The sequence below is a fragment of the Mirounga leonina genome, unplaced genomic scaffold (assembly GCF_011800145.1).
Source record: "Mirounga leonina isolate KUSES-001 unplaced genomic scaffold, KU_Mleo_1.0 Mir_239, whole genome shotgun sequence".
In the NCBI taxonomy this organism is placed as follows: domain Eukaryota; kingdom Metazoa; phylum Chordata; class Mammalia; order Carnivora; family Phocidae; genus Mirounga; species Mirounga leonina.
Window position 1 is genome coordinate 450,056 of NW_023270624.1, and position 20,114 is coordinate 470,169.

Consider the following 20,114-nt stretch of genomic DNA (forward strand, 5'->3'; position numbering starts at 1 on the left):
CGTTTGTCCCCATTTCGTCAGTATGGTGTTGCCCAGAGAGGCCACAGCCTCCTCTCAGTCCTCCTTGTTGGCCCAGTGGCCTCCCCAACCTGGGGGCCTCATCCAGGAGAGTAGACCTGCCCCCCCTTTCCTAGCACACCACATACACACACCCAACCCTCAAACCCACTCTCACGCCCATACACGCTCACACTGACACACACTCCCACGTACCCAACGCTCAAACTCGCACACGTCTGATGCTCAAACACACATTCGCACTCCTACACATTCCCACACCACACACACTCGTATGTATTCACACAGCAACATGGCTCACTCACTCACACACACACCCCTGACACTCAGACACTCACACTCAGACACACTCTCTCAAGCACACTACTCGGGAATTTTCTGAGGCGGAAGTCCAACTGGCATGCATGTCCTCTGTCTGGGTGGGGAGTACCCAACCTGAGAACTGGACTAATGTCTAATCTGTACTAGGCTCGTGGACTTCAAGAAGGTCAGCCCCTTCACTGCTGAGGAGCATGGGATGGTGGTGGAAGAAGCACCTTTACGAGTAAGGAGGGGGGTGGTCCCAGTCAGGCTGGGCCCACGGAGTGAGCCCCTAGCCCTGTGGGGTGCAGGCTGAGAAGCATGGGATGGTGGTGGAAGGAGCACCCTTAGTCGGGGGAGGGGGGTGGTCCTAGTTTGGCTGGACCCACGGAGCAAGCCCCTAGCCTGGTGGGGCGCAGGCTGGATCCCTCACAGTGAGGGCAGGGCTTTCATGGTGAAGCTGATGCTTGGAGAGAGGGAGAGATTTTCCAAAACTATAGCCACATTTTCAGAACACAGACCCCAGCCTGCCCACGGTGAATTTGACCTCTTCCCTTGTCCTCTAGACCTCAGACAACCCCTGCTCCCCTCCACCACCCCAGGTATTCCAGAGGTTATAAAGACTCCAGGCGTCCAGTGCTCCTAGTTCTAGCCATGTGTCCAGGGAACGTTGCCTCTCGATCTGGTCATTGTCATTGTCGGTCTCTTGGAGGTTGAGCGTCCCCTGCATGTGTGGAAGAACCTCGTCCTGGTGCCTTTGGTCCTGAGTCGCCTGTATGAGCTCTCAAGCCATTTTGCAGAAGGGTTGTTAGAACCCCCAGACCCCCAAGGCAAGCCAGGCAGAGGGGCCGCAGTCCCCTTTCAAAGGGCTAGTCTCCATCCTGCTTCTCATCTGGAGCCTTTTCTGGAGTTTATCTCGGCTTTTCTCCATCTAGAACCTTTGTTCACTCACTTTCCCCCTCAGATTTAAGAGTAGGACCCTGAAAAGCTGTTTGGAAGCTCTGGATGCCAGGGTGGGGTGTGGGCATGGGGCATGCGCTGAGCTGGGGTGGTTAGGCCACAGCAGCCTCTGTCCCAGGGCCAGACATTTCTCGAAGCCACCTCGGGAAGATTTCACCATCCTGCCTGTGCAAGGGAGGGAGGGATAGAGGGGGGCCAAGACTTACTATTGTTGCCACGGCCTGGATGGACAGAGAAAGTGGAGTCAGAAGCAGCAACGTCTGTTGGGGGCCAAGAGGAGTTTCCTGATGTCAACATGGCCCCGGACCCCACGGGGGGTGGGCGGGGAGTGGGAAGTCTTCTCATCAGGGGTGAGGTAGGCATCTGTCCATAGGTGTGAGCTATCTCTCTCTATGTGAGCTACTTCTCACCCCTTGGGGTAGGATTGTAAGGGCTTATGCTGATTTGGGGGGGCAACAGGAGACCCCGTGCCATCACTCGGATAGCACCCGGCTGTGACTTACTCAGGTCTTTGGCCTTGGAGTCAGAGGTGCCCTGTCTGGGTCCTTGGCCCAGGACCCGGAGAGGATCAGATGAGATCGGTCCTGAAAGTATTGGCTTCCTGGGTGCCCCGTGCACCTGCTACTTGGCATCTCACACTCCCCAGGAGCGGGAAGACCCTTGGGGGACCCTGGTCCCGTCCTTTTGCGCACTGGAAGGTGTGCTCAGACAGAGCTTTCTCCTCCTTGTGGCCCTTGTTCTTCTGGGTGAGCGGGATGGGGGAGCCATGGAGAAGTCAGTGAAGTCAGATTGCGCTGGATGACAATCCCATGCCTACCAATATCTAATGCATATAGCAGCACATGGTAAGATGGTGTATATGGGACGTGGGGAAATATTGTGACCATACAAAGCACCCACGGGCAGTAGAAAGGGAATTTCTGTCCTATATCCAGTACCTTCCTCCAAGGCAACCACTGCACCCCCCTGAACCCCCGGGTCTTGGATGCCCTTCCAGAAATACTATGTGTCTCCCCACCCTTCCCTGCATAACTTAATCATGTTCTGCGAGCTGCTTTTTCCCTTGACACATCTTGGAGATGTAGCTTGTTTTCCAAGAGAACACAGAGCCTCACCTTGTTCTCTGTGGAAGACCACCTGCCCGTGGTCTCACGGTGGCCCCGCCAAGTGGCTGCGCTGTGGTCACTTACCAGGTCCCTGCTGTCCCCTGTCTTCAACGACCGCAAGCAGCGCTGAGCAACCGTCCTCGTGCACCCACGCCCCTCTGCACAGCTATCTGTTGGATCCATGCCTGGCAACCGCTCTGGTCAACAGATGTGTACATTTTTAATTTTGAAAGATTGCCAAATTGCCTTCCAGAAAGGGTGCGCAAATTTAAACTCTCGCTTGATTGTCAAACTGTTTGATTGTCGCTGATCTCATAGGTAAAAAATGGAGTCTCGGTGGAGCTTTTGATAGGGATGGTAGGGATTCCAGAAGGGCATTCTGATGTGAATGGCAAGAAAAATGCCTGGGAGAGCAACTTTATTCCATTTCTTTATTTTTCTAAAATGGTAAGAGCCTGGTGTCAATGCTGGGTGGGTTTTTTTTGTTTGTTGGTTGGTTGGTTTGTTTTTCCACTTCATCTCGAGAGAGTGCAGAGAGAAGCCTGCCAAGAGAGAGCTGCAAGAAAGGAGGGATGCGCTTAGTTAATGAAAAAGCTTACTGAATAGATGTCTGCATGCAGGAGGTTTTATGTTGAAATTAGATTTACGCTTTCTTGCGCAAAGACCTTGAAAACCACTCCTTGGCAGCCCCCCTCACCACAGGGTTCTCCCAAACTGTGCATGAGCGGCTGGGAGCCTCCTGGCTGGGTGTGGACACAGCTGGTGGTCCTGAGGACAAGGACGCTTTAACCAGCCTCGCTGCCCCTCCTGGGGCTCTGGCGGCAGCACCCCCAGCTCCCCACCAAGAAGGCTGCTCGGATCTCAGGGCCAGAGGCACCTCCAAGAACATACGTGCCTGACAGAAGGACTTCATAAGTGCACTTTGGCCCAGAGGAAGGGGAATCGCAGGGGAGAATTAGAGAGGAGAGCCCAAGAGCACTCTCATGAAGGCATTTCAGATTCCCAACCTTTCCCAAGTTGGGATATGAGCCTTTGAGTCATCTGCAGAGTGTCTGCTCCCCTTCGTGAGGTACCGCTGTAATTCTAGAAGGATTCCCGGGATGCCAGGGAAGACTCCAAAAATGATCTGTGAGCAGCTCCCCCCTTCACATAATTGTCTCCCATGCCTCTGTGGTCTTTACAGTACCTGGAATGTGCCCACGTCCCCACCCCACCCCTGGGGAACTTCCTGATATTTTGCAGAATAATGTTATGAAAATTTCACCCGAACATTAGATTGTAGTGGTGGTGGGTCAAGTTGACCCTTGAACAATGGGGGCGTTAGGGGTGCCAGCACCCCGTGCCATCGAAAATCTTGCGTGTAACTCTGACTCCCCCAAAATTCAGCTACCGTTGACCAGAAGCCTCACCCAGAAGCATTAACATATATATTGTATGTTATATGGAGCATATACTGTATTCCCATATTAAGTAAGCTAGAGGAAAGCAAATGTTATTAAGAAAATCCTAAGGGAGAGGGGCGCCTGCCTTTGGCTCAGGTCATGATCCCAGGGTCCTGGGATCGAGTTCTGCTTCTCCCTCTGCCTGCCGCTCCCCCGCTTGTGCTCTCTCTCTGACAAATAAATAAATAAATAAAAATCTTTTTTTTTTAAAAAAGAAAATTGTAAGGAAGAGAAAATATATTTATAGTACAGCACTGTAGGCATCAAAAATAAATAAATAAATGAAAGTGGACCCCGGCAGTCAATCCCATGTTGTTCAAGGGGCAACTGTCTTGAAAACCATTGAATTATACACTTTAAATGGCAGAATATTATGGTATGGGACTTATATCCCAATAATGCTGCTCAAAAATTTTTAATGTTTCCATTAGAAGATAGCTATTGGTTTGTTGGTTTGTTTGTTTTTAATGTGTAAGGGGACAAAAATACATCCTTTGCCCAGACGTGTTGAAGTCTGAAGGGTAGGGTAAGTTGTGAGCTCCTGTGTGACCCAGACACTCAGCACCTTTGCCTGGCGGGGGCAGGGGGGGTTGCCCAAACTGCACACGGGGCCTCAGGCTCAGCGGCTCTCACCTGACCTGGACTCAGCCAGGAAGGCAAAAATAGCTGACCGCCAAAATTACCCTCAGCCATGTTAAAAAGAAAGCGTCTGTCCCTGCTCAGAAAGCATGGGGGGCATGTTTTTATATAGAAATTCTGCACTTTCATACTCGTGTGCAAATGTATCCCGTGTATAGTAACATACAGGACATAAGAATGCAAAATATCATTTTTAGCATTGTTTAATCTTATCGCCTCGCTTTCGACTGGGGATGGGGTGGCTGGGTGATGGACATTGGGGAGGGTATGTGCTATGGTGAGTGCTGATGAAGCAGGGGGAATCAGAGGGGGAGACGAACCATGCACCTAGAATGAATTTTAGCAAGTTAAATGTTCGTCTGCTATGACCATATTCACATCCCTTTAAGGGACGTCCAATCACTCCTTCAGAAACACTGTATTGACGGGCACCTGGGTGGCTCAGTCTTTAAGTGTATATATTATGAAATAATCACCATAATAAGATTACCGATCATCTATCCCCTCACATAGTTAACATTTTTTCCTTGTGAGAATTCTAAAGAGCTACTCTTTTAGCAACTTTCAGATGTACAATAGAGTATTCTTAACTGTAGTCCCCATGCTGTGTATTATATCCCCAGGATTTACTTATCTTATAACTAGAAGTTTGTACCCTTTGACCTTCTTTACCTGGTTACCCCATCTCCTGCTCCCCATCTCTGTCAACCACCAATCTGATCTCTGTATCTATGAGTTTGGGTTTTTTTAGATTCCATATATGAGATCATACAGTATTCGTCTTCCTCTGTCTGACTTACTTCACTTAGCATAACACCCTCATGTTCCATGCCATGCAAATGGCAGGATTTCCTTCTTTTTTATGGCTGAGTCATATTCCATTGTAAACATATACTATAATTTTTTGATCCGTTCATCTGTGGATGGACACTTAGCTTGTTTTCGTGTCTTGACTATTGTAAATAATGCTGTAGTGAACATGGGGGTGCGGATATCTGGAAAATTTTTAATCCTGGTCAGACAGGATAATGACAATTCTGTCATCCCAGGAAAACAGTGGGAAAATTAAAAATTAAAATAAAATCATTAAAATTGGGGAAATAAAATCATTAAAATTGGGGAAATAAAATCAAGAAATGGGCAGAAGACATGAACAGACATTTCTGCAAAAGAGACATCCAAATGGCCAACAGACACATGAATAAGTACTCAACATTGCTCAGCATCATGGAAACCCAAATCAAAGCCTCAATGAGATACCACCTCACACCAGTCAGAATGGCTAAAATTAACAAGTCAGGAAATGACAGATGTTGGCGGGGATGCGAAGAAAGGGGAACGCTCCTACACTGTTGGTGGGAATGCAAGCTGGTGCAGCCGCTCTGGAAAACAGTATGGAGGGGGCGCCTGGGTGGCTCAGTTGGTTAAGCGACTGCCTTCGGCTCAGGTCATGATCCTGGAGTCCCGGGATCGAGTCCCGCATTGGGCTCCCTGCTCAGCAGGGGGTCTGCTTCTCCCTCTGACCCTCTTCCCTCTCGTGCTCTCTGTCTCTCATTCTCTCTCTCAAATAAATAAAATCTTAAAAAAAAAAAAGAAAAAGAAAACAGTATGGAGGTTCCTCAAAAAGTTGAAAATAGAGCTACCGTACAACCCAGCAATTGTACTACTAGGTATTTACCCCAAAGATACAAAGGGGTACATGCACCCCAATGTTCATAGCAGCAATGTCCACAATAGCCAAACCATGGAAAGAGCCTAGATGTCCATCAACAGATGAATGGATAAAGAAGATGTGGTATATATATATAATGGAATATTATGCAGCCATCAAAAAAACACAATATCTTGCCATTTGCAACGACGTGGATGGAACTAGAGGGTATTAGGCTAAGTGAAATAAGTCAATCAGAGAAAGACATGTATCATATGATCTCACTGATATGAGGAATTCTTAATTTCAGGAAACAAACTGAGGGTTGCTGGAGTGGTGGGTGGTGGGAGGGATGGGGTGGCTGGGTGTTGGACATTGGGGAGGGTATGTGCTATGGTGAGTGCTAATGAAGCGGGGGGAATCGGAGGGGGAGACGAACCATGAGAGACTATGGACTCTGAGAAACAAACTGAGGGTTCTAGAAGGGAGGGGGGTGGGGGGATGGGTTAGCCTGGTGATGGGTATTAAAGAGGGCACGTATTGAATGGAGCACTGGGTGTTATACGCAAACAATGAATCATGGAACACTACATTAAAAAAATGAATTAATTAATTTTAAAAATATTGGGGAAATAAACCTTTTAATCCCATTCGTCCCTGAGGCAACACTGCCCAGCAGTTTGGAGCATTTTAAGTGCTGAAGTCAAATCTCCTTGGTTCCCGGTCACAGCGCCCCAGGCTCTGTTCCAGAAAGTAAAGGGGGTCATGGTAGGTCCAGCCTCGAAGGCTGATGGGAGCTTTGATTCACACCTGTGTGGGAACTCTTGGCCCAGTGCCTGGCACATAGTGAGTTCTCAATAAGATGAGTTACTCTGAATATTCCTGAAGGCCAGTATTCTTCACGATCCATGCTCTCGCTTCCCTGAATAAAGTAGATTTACAGTCACTCTACTCCACATACATTTATTGAGTAAGGATGGTGTGCCAAGACCTAGTGAGAAATATAAAGATAGAAGTGTCAGCCGGTGTACTTATCAGGGGATGAAGGTATTCCAAGATGCACGAGCATGGGGGTGGCCCAGAGCAGGGGAGCACATCCGGCGGGGGGCCTGGGAGGGGACAAGCCAGCCCTGGGAGGTAGTGGGAGCTGAGCTTTGAGGAGGGCAGGTTTCCCCCAAGTGGAGCAGGGAGGACAAAAGAACAGAGGGATGAGAGAATAGGGAACTCACAGGGCGGGACAGAGACAGACCAGGGGTCCATAGTCTCGAGCAGGGAGGGGGCGGAGGAGTTTGGGGAGAACCAACAGGACGACTGTTACTTCTTATTTGAGAAAATAGTATTTTGAAATACAAATACAGAAAATACAGCCCAATAAAACCTTAGGGCATGCAGATCTCCCTGGAAGATAGGGATTCTCCGGAGCCAAGAGATGGTTTTACTTTTGCCTTTGTAAAAGCCGCATTTACAGATGTAAAGCTCTAGGCAATAGGGCCGAGCGGAAATGAGTGAAGCCTCAGTCCCTGTTTCACCTGCTGTAGGAGGACTCTTCCCAGGCCAATTCTGTGCAGATTAAGGAGTCCACATAGGACTTCCAGATGTCCCCAAGTGGCCAGGTGGTTTTGCTGATCTTTGCTATTATGTATTTTTTAAAGATTTTATTTATTTGTCAGAGAGAGAGAGAGCATAAGCAGGGGGAGCAGCAGAGGGAGAAGGAGAAACAGGCTCCTCACTGAGCAAGGAGCCCGATGCGGGGCTCGATCCCAGGACCCTGAGATCATGACCTGAGCCGAAGGCAGACGCTTAACCGACTGAGCCACCCAGGCATCCCGATGACATCTTAGTTTTGATGGAAACTGGTATATTCCACTTTTTAATTTTTGTGATGACACATTGCGGGCCATTAAAATTATGTTTTTAGGGTCACCTGGGTGGCTCAGCTGGTTAAGCGTCTACCTTCGGCTCAGGTCGAGATCCCAGGGTCGTGATCTCCAGGTCCTGGGATCGAGCCCCGTGTTGGGCTCCCTGCTCAACGGAGAGCCTGCTTCTCCTTCTCTGTCTGCCTGCCTCTCTGCCTACTTGTGCTCTCTCTATCTGTCAAATAAATATTTATCTGTGTGAGAGAGAACACATGATCACGCAAGGGGGGGACAGAGGGAGAGGGAGAAGCAGACTCCCTGCTGAACAAGGAGCGTGACACAGGACTCGATCCTAGGACCCTGAGATCATGATCTGAGCCGAAGGCAGACGCTTGACCGACTGAGCCACCCAGGCGCCCCTTGGTCTTTGCTATTATAAATGACACCATGTCTCAGATGTTCAGCCATAGGAGACATTCTCCACAGTACAATTGTCAGGCCAGGGTGTCTGATGTGCTCTTCATATGCCCCCTGAGACTTTTGTCACGGGCTGGGCTGTGGGTGACATGCGTCCCGAAGCAGGAGGGGAGCACGGCTCTCGCTTACACCAGAGGAAGGCCACACGTGCAGCCCAGAAGCCGTCGGGCGATGCCAGCTGTGTGGGTGTCCCCAGAGCGGGTGTTTTCCAAACACTGACCGAGTCACTGATAGACATGTGATTCTCCCTGTCTTTCCACAGGAATCTTTGCGTACATGAACTACAGAGTCCCCCGGACGAGGAAGGAGATTTTTGAGACCCTCATTAAGGGCCTGCAGAGGCTTGAGTACAGAGGCTATGACTCAGCAGGTGGGTCCTGTGGGCTGCCACGGAGTACGCAGAGCAGTTGTTCATTTAATGCGAAAACTAGAGAAAAGTAAAAAGAAGAAATAAGAGTAAAAAAAAAAAAATCTCCACCCAAAGCACTCCCGTCGATATCTTTGTGTCCCTGCTCTGGTCGCTGCTCACGCTGGGGTGGTCTGGGGGGCGGGGGGTGTCGTGCATAGATATTTTTTTGTTTTTAACGTGATCATTACTACAGATTTGTAATTTTATGTCCTGTTTTCATCTCTCTCCCACATTTTCTGTTCTCCCTGACGGTCTTTCTTGGTGGCTGCACGCTCCTCTGATGGATAGGTGGGTCCACTTCCCATTTTAAATTAAGCAGTCTGGGGAGAAAGGGGGAGCCAGACAGTTTTATGTCTGTTAATTCTTCACAGAGAGCAAGTCAGATGAAAGCCGGCAGGAACGCCGATGCGGGGCCAGGGGGGGGTACCTGTTATAGCAGGAGAGTGCACAGTGCACAGCATGATGAAGACCTTCTGGCAAGCCTGCTGCCCTCAGTGGTGGGCCTGGAGGTGCCTCCCTTGCAGGCAGCCTTCCAGGGCTGCACCCCGGGTAGACGCCGGGTCAGGCGGCCACGCCCCTTCTTTCTGAGTCGGCGTCCTGAATGCTGTCGAGTTCTCTTCCAGGCCACCAGCCTGGCAAACAAGATCCAGTAGACCCACAGTGCTATGCAGGCCTCACCCGGAGTCATACCCTGTAACAAAGGCTGGGAGACAAAACTTCAATGCCAATACAAAAAAAAAAAATCATGTGTATACCACAGGTGTGGCCATCGATGGACATAACAATGAAGTCAAAGAAAGACATATCCAGCTGGTCAAGAAAAGAGGGAACGTCAAGGCTCTCGATGAGGAACTTTATAGTAAGTGGAACATAAGCCCAGTCAGAGCAATAAAGGCAGCATGGGTCAGTTTAAAATCTCTTATTCCAGAAGCACCTAAGACTAAAAATATGAATGGATGGATTCATATGGTGGATAAATGGAAGGCGGGTTCAGCCCACACTGTAAAACTGTGTTTCTCAGGGTGTGGGAAGGGTTTGTTCTTTTTTTTAGGAGATGGTGCATGAGCATTTTTTAAATTTTTCAGTACTTAAGTATTTATTTTAATTTTTCTGGCAGATGATACTGCTTTTCCATTTATAGTAGCGATCCATAATTTTTTTTTTTTTTAAGTAAGCTCATTTCAGTTACTGAGTTAGGTTACTGGTAAGTACTGAGTAAACCACAGCAGGGATCTGGCAGAAATCCCCAGGGTGGGGCCCTTGCGGTGGAAGGTGGGATGTGCTTTTGACGTAGCTGAGGTGCGTCCATATAATGATGTCACCTCACCCTAACGGTACTGTGTCAATGCTTTTTTTTCTCTTTGATCTAGAACAAGACAGCATGGACTTAAAGGTGGAGTTTGAGACCCACTTTGGCATTGCTCACACGCGCTGGGCCACCCATGGGGTCCCCAATGCCGTCAACAGCCATCCACAGCGCTCAGACAAAGGCAACGGTATGTAATACAGCCTCGGCCCCCGCCCCACCCCCATCCTGAAGGTTCCGCTTGGCCCTGGTCTGTGCCAGCGTGGACCCACACCCACCACCAGCTGGTTGCTTCTCTCCCAGCCCTCCCTGTCTTCCCTGAGGATCCACGCAGGGTGGCACCAGGCCCTAGACAGGAGCAAACTCAGCCTGGCTCCTGGGCGGGGCTGACCCTCCAGGCCTCCAGAGGAAAACTGTGGCACTTCCCGTGACTGCTGCTGGCTCTTGAGACCCAGCCTGAGTGGGACTTGGCAGCATGAGGGGTCGAAGAGTCTGGGCACTGTTCTTCGACAAGCGACTACAGTGTTCTGGAGGGCTGGGCGCCTCAGGGAGGGATGCGCTTCCTTTCCCCGAGGAGAGTGGTCTTGAGCCAGGGCGGGTGGTAGTGCTGATCTTGGTTCATGTCTGAGGTGCCCGCTCCAATCCTGGGCCCTGCAGTGACGCCTCGGCTGCCAAACGCTTGAGATCTGGAGAAGCAGAAGCTGCAACAGGCAGCCCAGGGGCTCCTTCCAAGCAGCAGAGCCCTCCCCTTGGCTCGCTGCAGTGTTTTTAAACCTGAGAATGATCATACCTAGAAGTCCCTTGAAGAACTGAAAGGTATGGTAGCTGGGCTCACAGTACCTTGGAGTTCCACTGCCAAGCAGCGGTCCAGGGTCACAGACTGGGGACATGGAGACTGTTCAGGACACTCACAGGGATACCAGGCCCTTTTTGGTGGGCTGCAGGCTCCCCAGTTCTCCCAGCCGCCCTCTTGGGCCAGCCCCAGCTCATGGGGCCACATCACATGCCTGGGCCCCCCTGGAAAGTTCTCCATGCCGTAGTTCTGAATGGCCCCCGGCCCCTCTCGTGGGGGAAGGCCTGGCAGGTCTGGAGATCCCAGTGGGTCTCCCTTCTAGATTAGGCCTGGTCAGGTCAGAAGCCCCCAATGGCCCACACCTGGGCATGATGGGGGAGGATATCGGGCAGAGAGAATGATCTCTGGCGTCAGCTGGGACCCCCACCCCAAGACATAATGCAAGTTCTTACCAAGCCCCATATTAGAGTAGAAATCAGATACATCAGAGTCGTTGAGGAGTGCTTATTGGCAGGCACTTAGCTACACGCTTGGCAAGCCTCACTGCCGTTAATCGTCATGGAAGTTGGGCCACAGGAGAGACTTGTGCCTCCCGGCTCAATGTCCTTTACCCCTGTGAACAGTGGCTCATCCTGCCCAACTTGGAAGGATGAGCCCGATGCCCCCTGCTCGGCAGAACAGTTGGGGTCTTGGGTAATGAGTTTTTGCTAGGGACTGACCCTTGGATCTGGTCCATGCCCTGAACCATGGCACATCCCACTACTGGGGCAGGTCCCCCACATCCAGGAGGCAGACAGCAGACCCCATGGTGCTGAAGACCTAGAATGTGCGTCCCGCCAAATCCCAAGCCAGATACAGAGGCTGGTCCCAGAGAAAACACTGTCCCCAGACCATGCACCCTGAGATGCTACCACCCCAGGTGATAAGATGAACCCCCACTTCAGTGTTGACGATGACTTCGTGTCCCCCCAAGCAAGGAGGTTCCGAGAAGATCCCCCCCACACACACACCCAAACTTGAAAATGCCTGCCCTGACTCAGGATGAGTAATTGAAAACAACGTGAGAAGTAAGCAAAGATTCGTAGAATTTCTTTAGCAACTCATCAGGGATAACTGAAGAGCATATTTTGAAGGAAGACTTACACCCAGCAAAAGCATTACACAAGAGAATTACACAGAGTTCTAGCAAAAAAAGAAAAAAAACACAGATTCTAGGAAACAAACTACTGAGGAGAAGTTAAGACAATTGACTGAAATGAAAAAATGGGACAGGGTTAAGAAAATAATCTGAAGACACCGTGTCAGAGTCAGTATGAAAAATAAGAGGGGGGTGGATACGGAGATCCATCAGGTGAATTTATAGAGATCCAACTGGTGAATTACTCATGTCCCCAAGAAGAGAACAGAAGAAATAAAACAGTTAAAAAAACCAAAAACCACAAAAACAAACTTGTAAAGCTGTAATAGAGTTCAGCTGTGCCTAGCACATTGGCCAAAATGGCTTTTCTATTCGAGCCCTCCCAGTTTTTGGGTGACCTTCCCAAAGTAAACAATAGGCTGTAAAAAAAAAAAAAAAAAGGTAGAGAGGACATGATGACAAAAATAATGAAAAAGAGTAAAGGACTATCCTGTACTGAAAAAAAAACGAATTGGAGAGCCGAAGTTTCACTGAACAATAATATGTAGATACATCCTGGTAGAATTACTCAATCTCAAGGTCAATAAAAGGTCTTTCTATCATCTGGGCTCAGGAGGAATGGGGGTTCCTTACCCAGGAAAAAAAAAACCTCAGGCTGGTTTTAGACCTTCAAGTTATTCATCAACCATTGATTGAGAAAATGCAGTGGTGACTAAGCAGATGTATCCCTCGCTCTCCCAGGGTTGACCAGGGGGTCCCCCATGCAGGGAGTAGCCTGACATGAGCAGGGTTTGCTGCTGGTGCTTGGGGAGGCGGGAGAAGCCACAGCCCATCCCACAGACCCTGCAGAGAGAAGTGGTCATGGCCACACAGGAATGTGGGTGAGCCCAGGGATGCCAGAATTTCTGGGGATTTTTCCTCCCATGAGAAAATCGGGATTTTTAACTTTATTTTATTTTATTATTTTATTTTAAGATTTTATTTATTTATCTGAGAGAGAGAGAGAGAGCCCACATGCACAGTGGGGAGAGGCAGAGGGAGAAGCGGACTCCCTGCAGATCAGGGAGCCCAATGTGGGGCTCGATCCCAGGACCCTGGGATCATGACCTGAGCCGAAGGCAGCTGCTTATCCGACCGAGCCACCCAGGTGACCCAAGAAAATCAGGACTTTTAAGTGAAAATTCAAAATTTTTAAACTTAACTCTTTTTACAATGTAGTGTGGGTCGAACAAAGCACGCGTGTGGACTGCTAGCTTGTGGCCCATTGAGGCCAAAGCCAGTTTGGAATGCCTGGGCTAGTTTCTGGGTAATGAAGGGTTCATCCTGCCCCATTTGACATAAATACCAAAGTGTGTTTGACGATGCTGTAGGCCACAAGTCAGAGCTCCGTGTGCAGTCAGGCTGGCTTTTTACCCAAAGAGAACTGTGTATTTCCTCAGGTTTGGACTGTAATCGTAGTAGATGGTAGACCTCAGCTCTCATCAGCGAAAGAGACAGTAAACAGCAGACTCCGTGGGAATAGAGCTTGCAGAGTTTCAAGCTGTCAGATCACTGCTTCATTTCTGACTTGAACTTCACTTTCTCATAGCCTTTCTGTCTTCACCAAACTTCTTTTCCAGAATTCGTGGTCATCCATAACGGGATCATCACAAATTATAAAGACCTGAGGAAGTTTCTGGTAAGATCCTCCCCCTGGGTTGACATGTAAGTCAAGTGGTCTTCCCCGGAAACTTTCCAACCGGCTGTTTCCCGCCGGAAACAGGTGGGAGCTGAGTGAGACCCGCTCTCAGGCACATACCCGCATTGGATAAACGGCGTCCCGGCTCGGCCGAGCTCCCCACGTCTTGCTGGAGAAGACAGCAGGGCATTTTCCGTCCCTCAAGTGCTATTGCAGATTCACATAATCAAAAGAACACGAACTTCCTTTCATTAAGGTGTCTGCACTTTAATCAAGTGTTTACATAAACACATCAGCTCATACACCGAACGGAATGTGGGGTAGGAAGGCAGACGGCGAGTTTCTAACGTATGAAGAGGTTGCGGTGTTGGTTGGGATGTGGGTGGATTTGACTCAACATACTTGATCATTTCGACTGCTGTTGTTTTGCAATGTCCAGATTAACGGCAAGGTCAGGCTTCTGAGGCGGGATGATCTCAGGGAATACTGGAATGACTCAGCAGTGTTGGGCTCTGTGCTTCTGGCAGACATTTCTGATCCCCAGTTTCCTTGTTCTTATCTTAAGTCGCTGCGAGGGTGGGTCAAGAGGGAGGACAGGGAGCTGGCCAGGCGACCGAGGTTTCGCAATGCCCCTTATCTGACACTCCGTCCCACGAAATATTCCAGGAAAGCAAAGGCTACGAGTTTGAGTCAGAAACAGATACCGAGACCATCGCTAAGCTGATTAAGTATGTGTTTGACAACAGAGAAACTGAGGACATTACATTTTCAACACTGGTCGAAAGAGTCATTCAGCAGCTGGTGAGTTACCGGTCCCACCTGTATAAAGAAATCAACCCTGCCTTCTTCCTTCACTCCTTGGGATCTGCCTGAAGCCTCTTCATTTCGGGCAGTTGGAAAGGTCCTTAGAGGCCTGCGGACACTGACTTTGGGTCGCTCAGGCTGTGTGACTGAGCTGGCAGACTGGCCAATGCACACTGGCCACGTGGGGCCTTGGGTCTGCCCAGGATTCCAAAGCATGGGGAATTTCACACAGAAAACCTGATTTATAGCTGGTCGTACATAACCCAAATCTTAGCAGGGTCATGATAAATTAGTACAGGATGGTCAGAATATAGGGGAGAATTTTGCACCGAGGAGTTAAACAGAGCACTGGGAGTCTTGAGTTAGGAGAACTAGATCCGTGCTGGTTTGCACGACGTAAGAAGCTAAAGCACTGAGGGCAAAGACAGTCCTCGCTAAAGAAATAACAACCCTAACGTGTTAGTGCCTCTGTCGGGTTTTGTATATGGCAACCACGGTTCTGAGACTTCAAGTGCATGAGCTCACAGCAGCCAAACAAGGTAGGACTATTCTCATCTCTGTCACAGCGAGGCACAAATTGGGCAGTTGCCCAGTAAAGGGGCGGAGCCGGGGTTTGAACCCAGGCGCTGCCGTGCAGCATGAATTTTCCTTCTCACAGTTGCTCCTGGAGTAGGTGCCATCCCAGAGGCGCAGGGCAAGACCCCTGGCCCCAGTTCTCATTTCCCGAGGCTCTAACTGCACCCGCCCACCCAGATGGTCACAGAGCTGGGACTCGTTCCTTGTGGGCCTGGGCAGGGTGGGGGGTGTCTGTCCAGCATCGTGAAATCCACAAGTTCTGGGCTCTGGTCCTTCAGCGTGGTACTGGCTGTTTTCACTTTCTCCTCCTGCCATCGCACTGCACGAGCTGTCCTGCACTCAGCCCCCTGAAGGAAGGACCCCAGGACCCTCCCACCAGGAGGAGTGGCCCCTGTCTGGGGCAGTGGGCCAGGTTGGCCGGGGCAGAACACATCGTCCCTCACTCTTGTTTGCTGTGTTTGCAGGAAGGTGCATTCGCGTTGGTTTTCAAGAGTATCCAGTACCCGGGAGAAGCCGTTGCCACCAGGTGAGGCTCAACACATTGACACTGCAAGAATAAATAAATAAATAAAATGCAATTGCTTAGCTTGCAGCCCAGGGGAGAAGTAGGGCGTCTGGCAATCTGGAAGGTCGTCTCCAAGGGACAACTGTGGCTTGGGTATCCCACCCAGCTCTGTGATCAGAGCTTCTGATCTTGAAAGGAGAAAACCAGAGAGTCGGATTTTTATTTGAAATCTCCATATTTTCAGAAGTTGACAACAAATTCAAATTAAAAATAAAATTGTATATAGTGAGGGGCAGCTCCAGGTTGCAGGTCAGTATTGGAGGTTCTTTTCAGAAAAAGCATGCAAAATTATGAGAATGAAACTAGGAACAAGGGAACATTGATTTGAATCCAGTAAAGAAGAGGTCTTGAAGGCCCCAAGCTCAAGCCTCATCACCTTCACAGAACAGGGGCTCTAGGAATCAGCTGAGAGGCCCTGGGTCAGCCCACATATCCCTCTGTTAGAGTCCCATGGCCCCCAGTGCTGTGTGGATTCATTCAAGTGGGAGTGTGAGTGCCATCCTGTTCTTTTATATTCAGATGAGTTCATTATCCATCTGTTCATCCATCCATCTGTCCATCCACCATCAGTCTGGCCATCCATGCACACATCTATCTGTCCCTCTGTCCATCCCTCCCTCCATTCATCCAACGAGTATTTGTTGAGCACTTACTCCGTACTGGGCCCTGAGGACCTAGTGACAATCCAACCTGGTCCTCCCCTTAAGGACTGAGCATTGGTGCGGGAGGACACAGTGGGGCAGAAGGTCTTGATGCTCTATGTTGGGGGTTGGGGGGATAATGCAGTGGGGGCAGGTGTCAGCCTAGGGGAATTTGATAGTGATCCAGTGGTCTTTTACAATTTTACTGGCAGAAGGACCAGTGTGAGCAAAAGCAAGGGGCCGGAGTGAGCTCAGCACTGCAGGGATCTGCAGGGATCTGGTGGGACTTTCTGATCTTCCAGTACATACTCACTGATACCTGCTGTGTATCAGGCATGGGAGACAGCCGTGAACAAGGTCATGAGCACACTGCCCCTTGAACTTCAAGGGCTGGTGGGGAGTGAGGATGTGGGTGGAGGCCCAGCTCTGCAGGGCCCCTGGTGCACTGTGGGCTGCAGACTTTGCTCCAAAGTTTCTGAGAAGCCATATTGAGAATGTACCCGTGGCCCTGGGAGACGCACAGAAACGAGGAGGTGGTCCTGCACGGACTGCCATATCCCGTAGGCAGGAACTGATGGGAATGTGTCATGATTTCATTGTCTTTTCTAGGCTAGGAACTAAAGGACTCTTCAGCAGTTAACTCCTTCAATGTAGAATTGTAAAAGACCACTGGATCACTATCAAATTTAGAAACCCCTTTTAGGATCTGGTATCATCGTGGTATTACCATTTTAAATGAACATAGAAGGCGGCAGTGTGAAGATGCAATAAAGCCTTATTTTTCTAAATTGTCTATAACTAGTGACTCCGTAACCTCCAGAGCAATCTTTGGGATGTATTGGGAGCATTATTTGGGGCAAGGTTGAGAGAAACCATAGAGCTCAATCTACAACAATAAAATTTGGGGGAGACGTTTGCCAAGAAAATTAGATAACCACGATATTTTCTCATTGTCAATATTATAAAGGCTGTTTAAGCTGGATCCCCGTTGGACCCAGAACCGTGTCTCCTTTTTGCTTTAAACTTATTTATTTTAGAGAGAGAGAGAGAGAGAGAGTGCACCTGCATGAGAGTGGGGGGAGGGGCAGAAAGAGAGAGAGAATCTCAAGCAGAGTCCTCCCTGAGCGTGGAGCCTGATGCAGGGCTTGACCTCAAGACCCTGAGATCATGACCTGGGCCGAAACCAAGAGTCAGATGCTTAATCGACTGCACCACTGAGGCATCCCCCCTTTGCTTTAGATAAGATAAAAGATGGTCCAAAATATTCAAGGTGCTCACAGCACCTTCTTCAAAGCCACAGACTTGGAGAAGCCAGAAGGGGGGCTGGGAAAGGAAACTTGAGTTCAAGGTGCTCACCTGTGTCAGCTACAAGAGTGCGCCAAGGCACTGTCCCCTTTGCAATGGAATCCACCTTGTGCAGGTCGGAGATTTGAAACTTCGCCCCATGAGGTGTCACTCGGGCCGGCAAAAGCACCCTTGAAAGCAGGTTAAGTGGCCCAGAAAGTTGAGCAGACCCAAAGCCAGTCATTATAATGCCCCCCAAAGCTGGAGAGCAACTGAGCTAGGCAAAAGGGTGAGGGGAGGCAGGGAAAGAATCTTTGGGCAGATCCTGGGCCTCGAGGGATCCCGCTTTGCAGATGGCAACACATGGAGGCCGGCTGGAGAAGCCGAATGTTCCTACACGCTTCCAGGGCCTACTAATGTCTCAGCCTCTGTGACCTAACCCGGTGTGGATTCCCTGGGCAGATGGGTGGCACCATGGCAACAAGCTGGAATTCTCCTGCTAGCCTGTTGGTCCCGCCTCCGAGCCCTGGAACATCGTCCAGGGGCCAAGGACTCTATCCAGTGGCATCTCAACAGGACACTTTCCCCTGGGAGAAGGGCTGGATGCGGGGACCCCTCCTTAGTGCTCAGAGGCCATCCAGCCCTTCCTCGGCCTGGTGAGGCAGTGAGTAACTCGACTCCCTCTTGTCTCTACAGGAGAGGCAGTCCACTGCTCATTGGGGTGCGGAGCAAATACAAACTCTCCACGGAACAGATCCCCATCTTGTATAGGACACGTAAGTGTTTCGAAAAGGACTTGAACAGGGCAACGGGGCTCTGGTGGAGGCAGCCCCCCTTGGAGACAGGCTGCACACGGCTCCAGGTTGGAGAGGTTTTCCTGCAGCTGAGACTTCGCTCCGTTTTTTGCAGAAGCTTTTTATTATGGATATTTTCAGCTACACACACAAGTCCAGGGACCGGCACGCAGCTCCATTATATAAAGGCGTCCATGCTCTGGGATGAGTGTTGATTGGGTTTGGTTTTGTTTGCAGCCATTTAAATGCTCTTGCAGTGATACTGTGCTATTTGGGGATCATTTGCACGATTTGGCTGACGCAGCCAAAGCTAAAAACTGCAAATTTCTCCCACACATATTCAAAGGGGAAGCTGGAGCCTTGCTTCATGTTATTCAAACAAAATAGTTTAATGGGACTTGCGATCTTTTCCTTCATTCACTAGGCAATTTTGAGAATGTGAAGAATATCTGCAAAACGAGGATGAAGAGGCTGGACAGCTCGACCTGCCTTCATGCCGTTGGCGATAAAGCTGTGGAATTCTTCTTTGCTTCTGATGCAAGGTAGCTGAACCTTGTTTCCTTTCTTTCCTAGGATTATGTAATCAAACGTGACTGGCTAAACACCACCGTTTCTAGCTGCATTTCAGCTGTTTTCTCACGCATGGCAAGGGGACAGGGATGATGGCAGATTTCAGATCTCTGTGACCCTTCTCTGAGAATCCTTCTGCACTGAGCACCTCATGACCAAAGGCTAAGTCCACGGACCTACACAATGTTTTGGGTCTGCACAGAATACCTGAATTATTTGCCAACATTTTAAAAGTGGGAGATTTCCCGTAAATGTCTGGATTTCTAGCTTCTCTGGGAAATGAGCAGGTCTGAGCACACTGGGCTGTGCTCCCTCTGGCCCAGGCTGTCTGGGGCCACTCAAAGGCTGCTCCCTTTTAGGTGGGGCAGGTGTCCCCAGCCCCTTGGTCCTTCTCGTACCCCGCCTGCCTCTGCTTACGTCTTACTGCTCATAAAAGACAGAGCCAAGACTTAGGGGTTTGGTCCAATTATTGCAAAGTCCATGTTCTCATTAAACAGACAAAGCAAATAATTCTGAAATTTGAGCAAGTCAGCTTCATACTCATTTTAGTACAAAAAATTTATACACACACATACACACTTACTCAGACAAGACCGAGACACTTTCCTGGTCGTCGAAGTAGAAAAGTGCCATAAACACCACCACTCCTTCCTCCATCCAAACCCTTCTCATGCCTCCTTCCCGCCAGCCTCCAGGAGGGTCTTCCCAGACCGGGGAGAAGTGTGGAGGACACCAGGACTCCTATGGAGTCATAGGAACCTAGAGCCCTTGGCTGTGAAGTCTGGTTCCGCCCAGAGTCAGCATTGTACTCGATGTGTTCCCCAAACTGTGCTCCTCAGAGTACCCATTTCAATGACAAGCCAATCCTATTGCAGTGATTCTAAGGCACACAATTATCTTATAGATTTTAGCATCTGTCCGTGGCATCTTACAATTATAATTTGCTGCAGGTTCTATGGCTTAGAAGTGTATAAAATAATTGTGATCCCTAAGATCAGTGTTACCTTATATTCAATGAATTATAGTAAATGTTTCTAAAAAAGAAAAGAAAGAAAGAAAGAAAGAAAGAAAGAAAGAAAGAAAGAAAGAAAGAAAGAAAGAAAGAAA

At 49.4% G+C, this 20,114-nt stretch overlaps 1 protein-coding gene across 1 annotated transcript in view; it reads left to right on the forward strand.

The window, feature by feature from the left end:
* Window positions 1-20,114, forward strand: part of GFPT2 (glutamine-fructose-6-phosphate transaminase 2) — a 41,605-nt gene that overhangs the window by 5,514 nt on the left and 15,977 nt on the right. Inside the window, exons 2-9 of the mRNA XM_035029369.1 lie at window positions 8,712-8,819; window positions 9,619-9,717; window positions 10,229-10,354; window positions 13,715-13,773; window positions 14,440-14,574; window positions 15,618-15,679; window positions 18,340-18,419; window positions 18,862-18,979. Coding sequence (XP_034885260.1) covers window positions 8,712-8,819; window positions 9,619-9,717; window positions 10,229-10,354; window positions 13,715-13,773; window positions 14,440-14,574; window positions 15,618-15,679; window positions 18,340-18,419; window positions 18,862-18,979 — 787 coding nt within the window. The remainder of the gene's footprint in view (window positions 1-8,711; window positions 8,820-9,618; window positions 9,718-10,228; window positions 10,355-13,714; window positions 13,774-14,439; window positions 14,575-15,617; window positions 15,680-18,339; window positions 18,420-18,861; window positions 18,980-20,114) is intronic.